Source organism: Juglans regia, chromosome 11 (assembly GCF_001411555.2).
Source record: "Juglans regia cultivar Chandler chromosome 11, Walnut 2.0, whole genome shotgun sequence".
NCBI classification, from domain to species: Eukaryota; Viridiplantae; Streptophyta; class Magnoliopsida; order Fagales; family Juglandaceae; genus Juglans; species Juglans regia.
In genome coordinates this window covers 30143938-30160060 of record NC_049911.1, presented here as the reverse complement: position 1 = coordinate 30160060, position 16123 = coordinate 30143938, and the positions used below count along the sequence as shown (strand labels likewise).

The following is a 16123-nucleotide window of genomic DNA, read 5'->3' as shown; positions in this document are numbered from 1 at the left end:
CCACTCCCCAATACTCTAAGATACTTATGGTTCCAAAAATGGACAAAAACCTTTCAAATTTGAAGAGTTTTGGACAAGAGATCCCTCCAGTACTTTGGTTATCGAAAAAGCCTGGCAGACCCAAATTCGAGGCACTGCCTCTTTTATCCTAAGCAAAAAGCTCAAAGTCAAAAAAACTGCCCTCAAAATTTGGAATAAAGAAACTTTTGGAAATATTCAAAGGGCCATAAAAGAAGTGACTGCTAATCTTAATTCTGTCCAATCAAAAACTTCTGATCTTTTCCCTCTAGAACTAGAGAAAAACCTCAAAGAAAACCTCAATGAGCTGCTAAAGAGAGAAGAATCTCTATGGAGGCAAAAATCTAGGAATGCTTGGCTCACCACCACTGATCTCAATACCAAGTATTTTCACGCCTCAACTATCATTAAGAGAATGAGAAACTGCATTGAGAGTTTAAAAGTTGGGAGAAATCAATGGCTTTCTGATACATCCATCATCAAAGAAAAACTCATAGATCATTTCAAACATGTTTTCACCTCCACTCATCCTAACATCCCTGAGGAACTCAACTAGGTGACCTTTTCCCTACAAAAATCACTGAAATTGATAACTCCTTCATGTGTGCCATACCAACAGACCAGGAAATTCAAGATATTGTAAACAAAACTCCCTCAACTAAAGCCCCTGGTCCTGACGGCTTCACATGACTGTTTTATAAATCTTATTGGGACATCATTAACCAAGACCTTGTAGCAGCCATTAAGAGTTTTTTCATTCATGGAAAACTCTTAAAAGAGCTCAACCACACAAATATTACTCTTGTCCCAAAAATTGATTCCCCAAATGAAGTTCATCAGACCAATTAGTCTTTCTAATGTTTGTTACAAAATCATTGCAAAAACACTTGCTAACAGACTCAAAGCCCTGCTGCCAAGCATCATCTCCCCCTTTCAAACTGCATTTGTACCAGGAAGGTTGATCCAAGAAAATATCATATTGGCCCAGGAGATTTTCCACCACATGAAAAAAAGAGAGGAAGGACTGGTCATACGACAACAAAAATAGATATGGAAAAAAGTCATTGACTTTATGGAGTGGACTTTCCCCTATCAAATTTTCAAAGCTTTAGGTTTTGATCAAATCTAGATTAACTGGATAAAAGAGTGCATTTCATCAACTTCCTACTCCATTCTATTCAATGGAACTCCTAATGGTTTCATTCAACCATCAAGAGGGATTAGGCAAGGAGACCCTTCCTTTTCATTCTGGGTAGTGAAGTACTCTCAAGACTACTTCAAAGGGAGGAAGACCTTGGGAACATTAAAGGTATAAAAATTTGTAGAAGCAGCCCAGAAATTTCACATCTCTTGTTTGCATATGACCTGATTTTATTTGGATCAGCCACCACACAAACAGCTTAAGCTTTCTCTTCATGTCTTGGAAAGTACTGCAATTGGTCTGGTCAAAAGATCAACCTCAAAAAGTCCTCATTGCATTTTAGTAACAACACCCTCCCTGCAAAAAAAAATTGAGATAAAAAGACCTCCCAAATCTAAAAAATTCACCTCCAAAACTTCGATACTTGAGTCTTCCTCTTTTTATAGGATCAAGGAAAAAAGAACTATTCTCACACATCCTAACAAAAATCCATAATAGACTTCAAGGCTGGAAGTCAAAAATTCTTTCTCGAGTAGGGAGGACTACTCTCATCAGATCAGTTGCTAGCTCCATCCCTTCATATGTCATGTCCTCTATTATGATACCAAAAGCAATCTCCAAATCCAGACTCTAGTTTTAGAAGATTTTGGTGGGGAATAGACTCTCAGAGAACACAATATTTCACACCTAAATCTTGGAACTCTATCTGTAGTCCAAAAATCATGGGAGGTTTAGGACTCAAACAAATGAGCATTTTCAATAAAGCTCTACTGTCAAAATTTGCCTGGTCAATCCTAAACAACACAAGCAGTATGTGGAAAACCCAGTTGAAAGAAAAAGTATTTGAGCATGATGGATTTTATGGAAGCCATTGGAAAACCTACTGATTCATTGTTTTGGAAAAGTCTTCTTCAAACAAAAGATTTTGTCAAATCTGGTTGTTGCTTCAGGGTTAACAATGGTAACTCAATAAAGGTTTGGTCTGACCCTTGGATCCCCACATTTGAAAATTTCATTCCACTACAAAGACCTAATAATTTCCATCTTCTCAATGATAATCTCCATTGGGCTTACCACACCTCAGGAAAATTCTCAGTCATATCAGCCTACGCTGCACTAAAGAATTCACAATGAGCCCTTCCAATTCAGCACAATCCCACCAACTGGAAAAAACTATGGAAGCTCACCATTCAAGATAGGCTCAAATTATTCCTTTGGAAAGTTAGTCACAACATTTTACCCACCAGGTCAAATCTACAAAGGGTTATCCAAGTGGACATAGAGCAAACTCAGTCCCCTCTTTGCAATGAAGAAGAAGACCTGCCCCATCTCTTCTTAAGATGCGCCTTCTCAAGAATCTTGTGGAGAAATTCAAATTTGTAGCTTGCCCCCCAAACCATTTACAACTAGATTGATATCATTATCAACTCGGCAGCAGGTTTAGCAATCCCTGAGGAAGAACAACAACAATTTCAACTGTTTGCTGTCTTAACTATGGATAGTATTTGGTTCCTGAGAAACCAAGTGATCCACAATTCTCCATGACCATCCCCAATGACATTTGTAGCTACTGTCCTAAGAAGATATGCAGAACATAGAAATGCTTGGACACATAAAAAGAGGCTAGAGGAGGAACTCCACCATCAGACTCCACGGGATTTTCATCAGATTCATTTTGATGTGGCAGTTAGAAAAGAAGGCAATATAATTGCAGCAATTGGGAGAATAAATGCAGGAGATATCATATTTGTCATGCTGATCTGATCCCTCATACTAATTCCAATATAGGCGAAGCAGCAGCAGCCTTGATGGGTATAAAGGAAGCAAAACAGAGAGAATTGAAGAAAATTACAATCAAAGGTGACTCGCAACAAGTGGTAAAGGCAGTGACTTCTTCTGATCCAAACACAGACTAGACTATGCAGGTTATTATCAATGACATCAAGCACAATCTAGAGAGCTTTGACAACTGGTCTATGGAAAAATTCATCGAACTCGAAACCGATGTGCGCACAATGTGGCACAACGGGCAGCTTCTACTAGGCCCTTGGAAATAACCCTTTAATCCTAATACCATCAAGCTTTATGGATTTCCCCAGTGGAAAAGACCCTCCTCCTTTGTAATGTAATTAGTTATATGCTGAATATTTGTAATGTGGTTTAAGTTAAGCTTGCTTGAAAAAAACAAAAAAACTACCTGTTTGTTTAAGCGATTATCATACACTAAAAATTCTACAATGTTAAAACGTGGAGACATGTCTAGGGAAATAGTCTTACTTATTGGAAGCCTACATGAAAAAGAGCGAGTTGTTGGACAGACTATACCCCATGCCCATAGCTAGTTTTACGCTATAAGGTAGAGAATCAAACTTCTGCCATACATATATTCTTACAGAGAGTTGAAAGCTATTTACATTTCACGTAGGAAATTAAATTCTTCCGTAAATATAATTTCCACAGAGCATATGGGGACTAAACAGTCAGAAGAGGCAATATAACTTTATTTCTATTGGCAAATATATATATATATATATATATTATGTATGTACAGAATAACAAAATTCTGGCAACTCAAAATTTAGAGACTATATTCCCATACTCGAGCTACAACAATATACAAAAAGACAACCCTTTTGAGGCAAAGGGATTAGTTTCCTCCCTTGAGCCAAAAGGATTTTTAATTTTTAAGGCCAGAGCTAGCAGGTGAGTTCAACTCAGGTCCTTGTAGTCAAGCACCACGGAAGGTATGATCTACTCATATACTCATAGCCCTTTTAGGCATATATTGATCTCCTCCATTCGAGGTATCCCCCATATTGTGTTTTATTCAAAGATGAGCGGGAAAATGAATCTCTCAAGCTCTTCATCGAGAGGGTGCTCACTAAGTAAAGCAGGTAACCACCCTGTTCCTTTACCCCTTAACAAACAAGGGACTGAGGGGCTTCTGATGTGTGCTCCATAAAGGAATATGGAATATCCCGACTGGATAAAAAGAGATAATTCTATTCATGAAAATCCTCATAAGGGGAGGATCCACTGGAATAATCACTCTCAAACGGAGTGGTCTCCCTTGGTGACGACGGAAGTGATTCTCTCTGTTGGGAGGATGAACCTGATTCAGAAACAAGTCAGTCTGGAAGTTTTAAAATCATCCAGTCGGTAAGCTGGAAAGAAAGAAGTTCCAATACTTTATCACTTCCAAACAGATACTCAAATTGTTGCCTGAATACAGATAACCAACCATGTTTGCTTAGGTTGAATTTACTGGGATGCAGATATTCTAAGGAATAATCATTAAAACGGGAAAACAAAAAAGAAAAAATTTCACAAACCTTTTTGTCCCCTCGAGCGGAACTTCTTTGTATGCCGCCTAATAAGCCTCTTAGCTTTTGTTATAGTGAGCTGCCGAGCAAAAGGAGAAAATTCTACATCACTTTCACTCCAATCACCTTGAAAATCATTCTCTGCTTCACCCCTCATAGTCCGCAGCACAAATGCCTTGGCCTTGCGACGCTGAGTATTGAAAAGGCCCCTGATGGAAGTAACAAATCCGTCACCTGCTCCATCACTTGGACGCTTAAGCCAGGAAATTGGATACTGATCAGAGTTCCCTGCCTGGCCGCCTTCATTGTCACTGAAATTCAGGTCACTTTCAGGAACACCATTTCCGCTAGTGTCCCTTTGACTGTGCGCTTTGTCTTTGAACTTTTTACCCTACAAGATTAATGGAAAGACTCTGACAATTGGTTCCAATGGAAAGAATCAATGTGATTGTAATTTTCCCCCAAAAACAAAAAGAAAATATATTAGAAACTTTAGCTTTCAAGAGAAATTCCTAAGGTCTTATATAAAGGTATATTAGAGATCTGCACAACAATACTGATGATAAAAACAATAATGTTTTCCTTATGTTCCATAGAGGTTCCATAGAGGAAGGTAAAGCTTTCTAAATGTGTCATGACCCAGCTAAAGATGGCAAATGCTGGTTGATTAGCAGTGGTTGGGAGAACTTGAATGTTTGTCAATGAAGATTCTTTACCTGCATTCCTGTGACAGACTTCAGGACTCCCCAGATTATATGCTTCTTAACTCGCGAGAACAGTCTCCGCCAAGTTCCAGTGAATTCAACACGGTGAAATGTATCCATCAGCAACTTCAGATCATTCACGACAAACCTTGATCCTTCATAAGTAACCAACAACTCAACCTGCACAAAAAGATATACAGCGTTTGGTTACAACAGCCAAATTACTGCTACACAAATGTTTGATTATGACTACACGCAAACTGGACCAACCTGGCTTATCTTGATATTATGAAACTCCATCATTTTTCGAGGTCTGGATCTTTTTTCTTCATGAGACTTTGCTACCTTTTTTTCTTCGTGAGAGGCCCGACCAGATTTGATAGCTTTAGACTCTTTCAACTTATTTTTTGAGGATTCATCTACTTGGTCAATAGAACCAAGCGGCTCACTTTTTGAGGAAGAGATGCTGTGTAAGACAAGTTCATTAGCAACGGATTCTGCAACATTTTCCTCCCATGTTCTATCAAAAGATGATGTTCTTCTTAGCTCCGGGGTTGAACCACTAGCAGTGTTTGCTTTTGGGTTTTGCAACTTTGAAGCCTGCATGGTGAACACAGGTTTCAAACTCTTTTTAAGACTAACATATAAAACTTATGTGCTAGAATAAAAAAGAACAATATCATATTTTCCCCCTATTAGAAGATATAAAGTTACTGGGTATCCTGTCTAAGAATCATATGTACACATTTTATGTACACATTGTTTTAAGAATCATATGGCCAAATAGACATGGAAACTTACTTGAGCAGAATCAGCATGGACAGAGTGTTGATTTGTAACAGAGGCAGCAGCAGTTGTTTTAGAAGTGGTCTCGGACTCTTTTGTTGAATGACTGCTTGACGCTGAAGCTTCATGGATTAATAAGCCTTTCTTTACACGTTTTGAACCAGCAGTCGTTGAAACCTTCCACACTTCCTGCACATCTCAATGTAAACCACCAATTGCCATAGCTTATATAACCAAGTAATCATTCTTTTAAATTGTCCGCTATAATAATGTATCAACAAATTACCCCCGACTAACCTGCCGTCGCTGCGAATCTTGTTCTTCTTCAGGGAAGAAATAATCCCACATCATTCTATACATTGCCTCTGTTAAATGGATCTTAAGGGGATATATCTCCACCTACAACAATAATAAATAACCGGCATTAAACAATAAACACTAACCGCATCCAAATTAATCTGATAGACAAAAGCTGCTCTTTCAACAGAAACTATTCACTAACAGGGGGGTGGCTAAAATGTTAGGTGCGGTTTGGATAGTGAGAAGATATGAGATGATTTTAGATAAAAGTTGAAAGTTAAATAAAATATTGTTAGAATATTATCTTTTAATATTATTATTGTTTTGAGATTTAAAAAAGTTGAATTGTTTATTATATTTTATGTGGAAATTTGAAAAAGTTGTAATGATGAAATGAGATAAGATGAGATGAAACACTTTAACTATCCAAACGGGGCCTTAATCTCCAATAACTAAAATCTTCTCACATTGCAGATACATGATATAATACAGGCATAATCATTAGAGTTTTTTTCCAAAATATTCCATATTCGACCTCCTCACTCTCCGAGAAGGATTGCTTATAGCACTAGTATTCAAACTGGGAGGCAATGCCAGATAGGTGTGGCATGTTAAGAACAAAGAAGTTTCCAAAGATCACAAGCCTTCACCACATAAAATCTATTGGCTTTCAGGTATTTTTGACAGGAATCTGTTGGGTTATTGTTCTACCCTGATTAGAAAATCAGGGATGCTAGAATTTAAGCTCAAATTCACATCAGAAATAGCCAACTTTAATGCAAACAAAATCGATGACAAAGGACAAAAAAAAAAGCAATATTTTTTCTTCATATCCTCTCTTGTTTAGATTAGGGGTATGGTACAGCTGCGTTGAGTTGAAATATAACATTTGAAATAGATGCAAACACAGATGTTTTAAATTAAATGCTATTTAGCAACTCAAAATAATGTTAATAACAATCTGCTCAGAAGGAAACCAAGTAAGCTTGTCACCTGGAAAAGTTCAAGTGGAGAGTTTCCTTCCCTTGGAGCTCCCTGCTTTGCATCTACGCGAAGCATGACCTTTCTAGAGACAGAGAGTAAGAAGATTGTAAGCAGTTACCAACTCTCTACTACTCGAAAGAATAAAGGTAAGAAAAGCAAACAGATAAAACTTCGGAGCCTAGAATAGCAGTTTCAAGAATATTAGCGCGACAATCTTAGACAGTCTATCCTTCTTAGACTTACAACGTTTGAATGATTTCTAGGATATGTTTATTTATACTATAGCATCATCATTTGTTTGTTGTCACAACACACTTCAGAACATAAATAATATGGACAAATTGGCAAATACATTGAACCGATAATGCCAGATTGTATTGTAACAGTAGCATATACGAGATAAATATTGATAAAAACAAGTAACAATGAACAGAAAAACATTATTCCATAGAACTCAAAGTTGTGGACATAACTACAGAGACTGAATTTAGCTTAGAAAGGATTTATGACTTCAATCAAGATCATAAGGAATAATCTATAACCTATATAATTTTCAAAGCAAGAGCTTGGCTCCTGTTAAGCCATGTCATACATTTCTAAATTAAATAACCATGAATTAGGTCATTTAAAATTAAAAGAATGTGAAAGTCAACATCACTAAATATTAGATAATTTGAAATTTTAAGAGTCTAAAACACTCTGTAAGCTTTCTTACATTTCTTCTTCTTTCCTCTATATCAAATTTTTTACAATTAGTAATCAAAGGATGCCACATTTAGAAAACTCCACAATCAAATTACTAAAAAAGCACAAGGAGCGCTACCCAAGTACATTGGGAGTATATACAAGAAAAATGCCTAGCTAAGAGGGGGAAAGAGAATACAAATTTGAAAAATCTACAAGAGGAAAATCTAGTATTGTTGTGGACGGTTGATCATTCATATAAAGATTTGAGTACTTTTAGCTCTAGTAGCATTCTCTCAGTCTTCAAAATTGCAGCCGTTGTATTTGTTCTAAATGTACCATATTAAGCACAATGGAGCCATCGTTTCATCTCTCTCCAACTAAAACGGTTCATTAAGATGAAGTGGGACATGGCAAAATGTTTTATTAGAATGGAATAGCAATCATTTCTCTCCAATTAAAACAGTTCATTGAGATGAAGTGGGACATGGCAAAATGTTTAATTAGAATGGAATAGCAATCACTGGTGCTTAGGTTGAAAATTCCACTAAAAATTTAAGAGGAAGATTTGGGCCACGAAAGGATTGGATGCCAAGATTATAACCCATGTAACTGAACCATAAAAACGAAAGCCATTAAAGGGCATGGACACTAAGGTAAAATTTGTTAAGAACTAGAGAGAGAGTCACAATCAAGGGCATAATGCCAGATTTCACATTTTCCAGACAGGAGATCGGCTTCTTTTAACCAGGAATATTTTGACAGTAGCACAGACACTATGGTAGAGCAAACACATACAGGAGTTCAAAAGAGCCACAACAAAAGTGAATGGAAAGAACGGATATTGAGATTTTCTATGAACTGAATGACTAATAACCTAATAGTAAAACCAAATGCAGCAAAAAGCTAGGAAAAAAGTTCATACTTTCCCCACTCAGGCGGAGGATTCCATGCAGATAAAAGCATATCAGATTTGGCTTTATGCAAGCAGTTTCTGACAACAAAATATTTTGTTGTGAACTGAGCAACACCGACATCTTTGTAATCCCGATCAAAGTCATAAATCTGTTCACAGGAAAAATTATAGAATTATATCAGCTGCCAGTCTTTGAAAAGCAAATGCTACCAATACCATAAGAATAATACAACCTAGAGCACTCATGAAGGATACTGGCATTTGTTGAATTAATATCCAACAATGTGAAATCATGTCCATCAAAACAAAGAATATACACCAACATCAAACTCAGGCAAAACAAAGATAGCCAAATGAAGTGCCTGATATAAGTAATCAAGCCCTCTATTACTCCTGCTCTAATAATCATTGGAAGATTTCACATCAACTCTCTCTAAAGCCAAGTTTTATTAATACCCATGAAACCACTAAGATAACCATAGTCGTCCAAATGGCACAAGTGAACCAAAACTCGGCTCTTAAGTTTCATGGAAAGGGTTTGAGTAGACATATTAAATAGGGCTGTAACAAGTTGAGCTCAAGCAAGCATGGGATGTGTGAGCTCGGCTTGTTCACAAGACGAGCGAGCTTGGGCTCGGCTCGTTTATAAGCTGGGCCTAAGGTTTAGATCGAGCTCGGCTCGTTTACTTGTAAAGTAAACTCAAGCTTGGCTCAAAGCTTGGTTTGTTAACGAGCCAAGCTCGAGTTCAGCCGAGCTAGGCTCGAGATTGGAACTTTTTTTTTTCCCAAAATAAATAATAAAAAATTTAAATAAATACAGACATGAAATAAAAAATTAAATACAAATTTACATCATGAAGCCTTCAAGAGTCTATTATGGCTATGGTACATTAAATGACATTGACATCCTAATGAAACAACTGAATCAAAAAATACTTTACAAAAAAAATTATGGAACTTAGTACATTAAACTTCAAAACAAAAATGTGGAGTAAGCTTAGTAAAGTCCTTAGTCTTCATGAATGGAGCCAGAAATCTTGAACATACTCATCAGCATATAACTCATGAATGGAGCCTCAAGAGTAGAATTGTATTCCTAAACATACTCATCATATAATTCATGCAACACTTGAGAGACATGCTAAATATTCTTGGAAGCTTCTGGCTCTTAACAAATTAAAGGAAAACAAAACTGGATCAGCACCATCTTGAATTTAGGGTCTAACACCACAACAATTGCCATCAATAGATTACACTCGCCCCAATAATTTTCAAAGTTAGCACTCATTTTTCTTACCATTGATTTCATGTACTCATTCTCATCTCTACTCTTCTTATCCAAGATGTCTTTCATTCTCCATATTTCAGAAAGAAATAAGTTTGCTGTTGGGTAATCACTTCCGGATATAATATTGGTTACTTAATTGAAAATAGCAAGTAGTTGACAAACATTTTCAACTTGCCCCCCCACTCTTCAACAGTTGGAACCCATTCAAAACTGTTATCTCTATCACCATATTTGGGAAAAACTTCTTTGAACTGAATTGCAACATCCAACATTAATGTGTTGTTCCATCTTGTAGGCACATTTAAAATCAGTTTCTTTGAGGGCAATTGCAACTGTTTTGCAATTTCACTAAATTGTTTTAGCCTACTCTCTGATGCTACCAGATATTTTATACCATCTCTCACACAATCAATGATCTCCCTAATCTCCCCAAGTCCAAATTACACAAGTAAATTAGTTATATGCACACAACAGCATACATGAAACAATTTCCCTCCAACAGACAATGTTTTCTTCAATCTAAAATCATCTTTCAAGATCTTAATGGCAACATCATTAGAAATTGCATTGTCAACAGTAATTGAACTAATTTTATTCTCAATTCCCCAATCTTGGAAACACTTTTCTAAAGTATCAGCAATAAGAATGTCAGCATGTGGAGGTGACACATTACAAAAGTTCAACACACGCCTCTGAAAATGCCAATCAGTATCTATAAAATGACATGTCACTACCATATATGAAAGTTTTTGACAAGTCCACATGTTAGTTGTGATATGAACTTTGTTAACAGGTTTAAGCAAAGCCTTTAACTTTGTCTTTTCAGTCTCATAAGTTTTCATCCATTCCTTATTTGTAGCAACCCTAGACATTTTTTTTCCAATATGGAATGTTTGCACTCATTAACTTATTAAATACCACATGCTCCAATAAAGAAAATGGATATTCATGGTAAAGTATCATGTGAGAGGCAAGCTCTCGGACCCTACTACGATCATAGGTAAAGTTTAAGATGGTAAAGCCACCATCTGCCTCCTTAGATTCAACTGCTAAGGGTAGGTTTGGGAGGTGAGATGAGATGAGAATTTTGTGTTTTGTTTTGAAGTTTAAAATATTAAGTTTTAATATTATTATTGTTTTGGGATTTGAAAAAAGTGTATTGGGATTTTAAAAAGTTAAATTGTTTATTATATTTTGTATGGGGATTTGAAAAAGTTGTAATGATGAGATGAGATGAGATGAGAATTTTGTGTTTTGTTTGAGGTCCCAAACCTGCCCTAAGACTTTCTGTTTTTTCTTAGACTCCAAGTATGACAAACAAGTTAGCAAATACCTATGTAGTGTAGTCGTAAAACTTGATCGAGATGCTTTAAACAAAGTTTTACACCAATTACATTGAGGTTGTTTAGCCCCATCTCGTTCAATTTCGATAAAATCATTCCATACAATAGAAGTCCTATTTCTCTTCTTTCTTTCATAGGCTATCGTTTGCTCTGTTGGGCTCTCACTAGAGACAGTATTAGGGGTTTCAGTATTTGCAGTGTCTCCATCATAATCAGATTTAGGCTCTACTAAGTTAATCCCAATGGAGTTCTCATTTTCATACTCCTCCACCAGATCAAGTTCATTAATACAATCATCCATTTGCTAAAATAAATATTTTTTAAACACAAAACCAGAAACATAAAATAAACATATAAACATTGACCATAAAGGTTATATTAATCAACTAAAATAAAACAGCATTGTCTTGATGGCTCAAGGTGCCTCCATAAGCAAGGATACTAAAAGATGTTAAAGTCAAACGAATTTGACTCCAACAGTTTTGTTATTCAGGCTTGCCTTGATGGCTTATTGTGCTTGCAGAAGGCAAGGCTGATACAGTTGATACTAATCAACTAAAAGATGTTAAAGTCAAACAATTTTGACTCAAACAATTTCAGTATACAGCCCTGCCTTGGTGGCTCGATGTGCCTTCAGAAGCAAGGCACTTCAACAACATAACCATAGAATAGATTGGATAAAATTTATCAATCAAAACATGTTAAACACACCACCATTTCATACTTGAAGCAAAAAATAAACATAAAACAGATTGAATAAGATTTATGAACCAAAATATATTAATCACAACACCATTTCATACTTGAAGCAACAGCATAAACATAGAACAGAAAACATAAGATTTATCAACCAAAACATGTTAAATAAAGCACAATTTCATATTTGAAGCAAGAACATAAACATAGAACATATTGGATAAGATTTATCAACCAAAACATGTTAAAGAAAGCATCATTTCATACTTTCAACAAGAACATAAACATTTAACAGAAATGATAATTTATAATCAACCAAGACATGTTAAATAGAGCATATTTAAATACTTAAAGCAAGAACCTAAAGCAAGAACCAAATAGGATAAGATTAATCAACCAAAACATGTTAAAAAAAGCATAATTATATAGTTGAAGCAAGAACATGAAGCAAGAACTAGATAGGATAATTTATAATCAACCAAAACAAGTTCAAGAAAACATATTTAAATACTTGAAGTAAGAACATAAACATAGAACAAATTGGATAAGATTAATCAACCAAGATATGTAAAATAAAGCATCTTTAAATACTTAAGACAAGAACCAAATATGATCAGATTAATCAACAAAAACATGAACAAGAAAGCATCATTAAATAGTTCATGCAAGAACATAAAGCATTAAGCAAGAACCAGATAGGATCAGATTAATCAACCAAAACATTTAAAAGAAAATATCTTTAAATACTTGGAGCAAGAACATAAAACCAGAACCAAATCTCCACACTCCCGACTCCAGTCAACAATATACACAAATAACTCAAGAGAACTCAGAGAAGCAAATGAAAAATTGAAAATCTATAGTATATAAATATAACATAGCACCAGATAGGTGGGGGAATAAGTTAAACTCACAGCGGATTGGAAATTTTGCTTCAAGCATAGGTTTGTAGGCAAGCTCTTCAAAAGGTTTTTTCCACAATTTTTAGATATCATATATAAAGCTTGAAACAGATATTTGTAAACAATAGCAAAATCAATATAGGAAAAGAGTTAACAGCCTAACAGGGCATATTTTGCCATTACAAAATAAAAAATGAATAAAACATAAACTTATCAATCAAAGTGATAGACAATCACAGAAGCATGCACAGACGACTGGTGATGTATGGCAGAACAGTGTCACACCACTGACCACTTAGGAGTTTGGCGTACTTAGATGATTAGATCTAGATCTACAATGTAACAATACTACTATTTACAAATAATTAGGAGAGAACCCGAATGAATCTTTGAAAATACTCAGATAAGTTGATAACTAGATAAATGGCTCCAAATCTGCCAAGTTCCCAACCGAATGTTTAGAAACAGGAAAAGAACCTGGGTAATCGACTCATAGACGGAAGAATTGACGAACCAAAGAACCACAAACCACGGAATCAGGGATTCGGTTGGTTGGGAGTCACAAATGCAAGCATTTAATGACCGTTTGTCGAGGCCCGGCTGCGATCTCAGAGATTGAGATTACAACCACGACTCCCCGAAAATACGGCTGCCAGCTGCATCTGCTAGGGTTTCTCGCAATTGCAGCCGGTATCACTCTCGGCCCCTCGAGAATCCCTGACTACAAGCCTTCGAGAATCAAGGCTTGATTCAACCCTTGATTCCATGCAAATCGAATAGGAGCTAACCGGCGTAAGCATAGGAGGCTAGGGTTTCTCGATGGCTTTGAGAGAAGGTTTGAAGGAGTGAGTCAAAGTGTGAGACAGTGAAACTTGAGAGTGAAACGACGTAAGACTAAGCAGGAGCGTAAGTTTGTAACCCTAGCTTTAGGGTATGGAATCGACGGCTCACAATATAGATTGTTTGATCCAACGGCCTCAGGCCCTTAATATCTCCATAGGACCAAAGTAAGTTAAGTACCTACAAAATTAAATACTATATTAATACTACTATATTTTGTTTAAAAAAATACTATAGTCTATATAAATTATAATACATGTTAATCTTTATATACCATCATTTATAAAACTAGCTAGTAGTGTTGTAAAAAATATATATATTTATTTATAGTATTTAATTATATAAAATTGTCTAACATTATATTTTATCAAACATTATAATTTAGTACAGTTATATTAGGTAATAAAATATAATAATACTATTATACTAATACCGTATATTAACTACAAAATGAGTATATTGATACTTAAATATTGATACCCTATGGTCTTATATTTGCATAAAATAATAATATTATTTATACTTGTAGTTATAATGCATCTGTATTATGTAACAATTAATACTGGACTACTAATACTAGTCACTAGACTGACTATACAATAGACACTAGTCTAGAGTCTAGTGATTAATCATATATAAAGTAATAAGATTAATAACTAGTGATAAGTTATTAATAGTACTTTATAGAATGATAGAATCATAAATACGATGTAACTTCATAGAATAAATAATGATAGAATCATAAGTGATAAGTCTTTAATAATCATATTAGATTAATAACAATATTGTAAAGTGGTCAATAGTACTTCATAGAATGATAGAATCATAAGTGATAAGTTATAAGTTAATATGTTATGACTATCATCTATAGCCTATAGCCTATAGCCTGTAAGCATAAAGTTTTATATGACAATTCAATATTTGATAAGAATAAGATAAATATATCAATATGATATATTAATATTATAAATTAAATTTATAGTATATGTACTGGACTATAACTATAAGTCAATATAATTCTATATATGTAATTAATAATACATATATAACTTTTGGCTATTATATATATATTGTATTATATATGTATAAATATATACGAGTCGAGCTTCATACGAGTTTGTTCACGAACATTATTCGAGCCAGTCAAGCTTTATACAAGTTTGTATCGTTTAATGGGCGAGCAGCCAAGTAGCTTTCAGAAGAACTACCAAGGGAGCTAACTGGAGACAAGCAAAACCCATCAATTATTTTCCCTTTATCATTATTACTCTTTTCACTGAGATTGCTTAATCATGAAAGAGTTATCTGTAAAATTTGATCCTAACAAGCACCATTTTCAACCTTACCATCAAAACAAAACAATGTTATAAGGAATAAAAAGTGTTTTACTCACTTCGAAAGTTGACAGCAGATCTTTAAAAGTACCTATATTTTTCCAGAAACTTCGGCCTCGTTTGGGAACCCATCTCATCTCATTTCCTTTCCAAATATCACTCAAACACTAACACTTTTCAATTTAAAATTTTCAACTTTTTCATCTAGTCATTACCTATTCATTACAACTTTTCCAAACTTCCAAACAAAACACAAAAAAAAAAATCAACTTTTTCAATTTCCAAAACAAAAATAATATTAAAAAATAATTTTCTAACAATAATTTTTTAACTTTATAATATTTTTATTCAACTTTTTCTCCCTCCTTTTCCAAAACCTAATAAAACATCTTAACTCAAATCATTTCACTACTATTCACAAACCATTCACTACTATTCACAGATTTCTTATCTCATCTCATTCCCCATCACTAATACCATTTCCACCCACTTATCAATCCCTAAGATAAATTAATTAATGTCTTGAGAAAATAAGAAGAATTCAACTGTTGTGTACACTGAAAGATCATACACACTCACCATATCATTTAGCTCAGCTTCAGCAAAAGATTTACCATCTGCAAGCATGCTCCAAACCACTTTGTTAATTTGCAAAGAAATACGCATGGCATAAGAGGGGCCTTTGTTCTTTTCCTTCTCCATGAGTCGCAGCTGAGCAGCTTTCTGCATGGCCATCCTCAATGATACAGATGCTGCCTTCCTGACTTTTTGAGCATTTACAAGATCTCTCTTTAGTCCTTGGACCTGAAAAGGTAAAGCCCATACTTTAAAATCCATAACAGACTCAAAAAGAACATTGATATT

The 16123-nt window shown here is 35.0% G+C and overlaps 1 protein-coding gene across 3 annotated transcripts in view; it reads right to left on the bottom strand.

The window, feature by feature from the left end:
• Window positions 1–3637: 3637 nt before the first annotated feature.
• The window catches only part of LOC109021173 (protein SABRE), a 34417-nt gene continuing 21931 nt past the window's right edge, over window positions 3638–16123 (bottom strand). For 2 of the 3 annotated variants that reach the window (XM_035682816.1, XM_035682817.1), the window contains exons 9-17: window positions 15839–16063; window positions 8866–9005; window positions 7266–7338; window positions 6270–6371; window positions 5988–6161; window positions 5457–5786; window positions 5199–5366; window positions 4492–4873; window positions 4162–4271 (exon numbers count right to left, since the gene is read on the bottom strand). In XM_035682816.1, coding sequence (XP_035538709.1) covers window positions 4162–4271; window positions 4492–4873; window positions 5199–5366; window positions 5457–5786; window positions 5988–6161; window positions 6270–6371; window positions 7266–7338; window positions 8866–9005; window positions 15839–16063 — 1704 coding nt within the window. Of the gene's footprint in view, window positions 4272–4491; window positions 4874–5198; window positions 5367–5456; window positions 5787–5987; window positions 6162–6269; window positions 6372–7265; window positions 7339–8865; window positions 9006–15838; window positions 16064–16123 lie in introns of all 3 variants that reach the window. The other variant, XM_019003749.2, reaches the window with a different exon arrangement.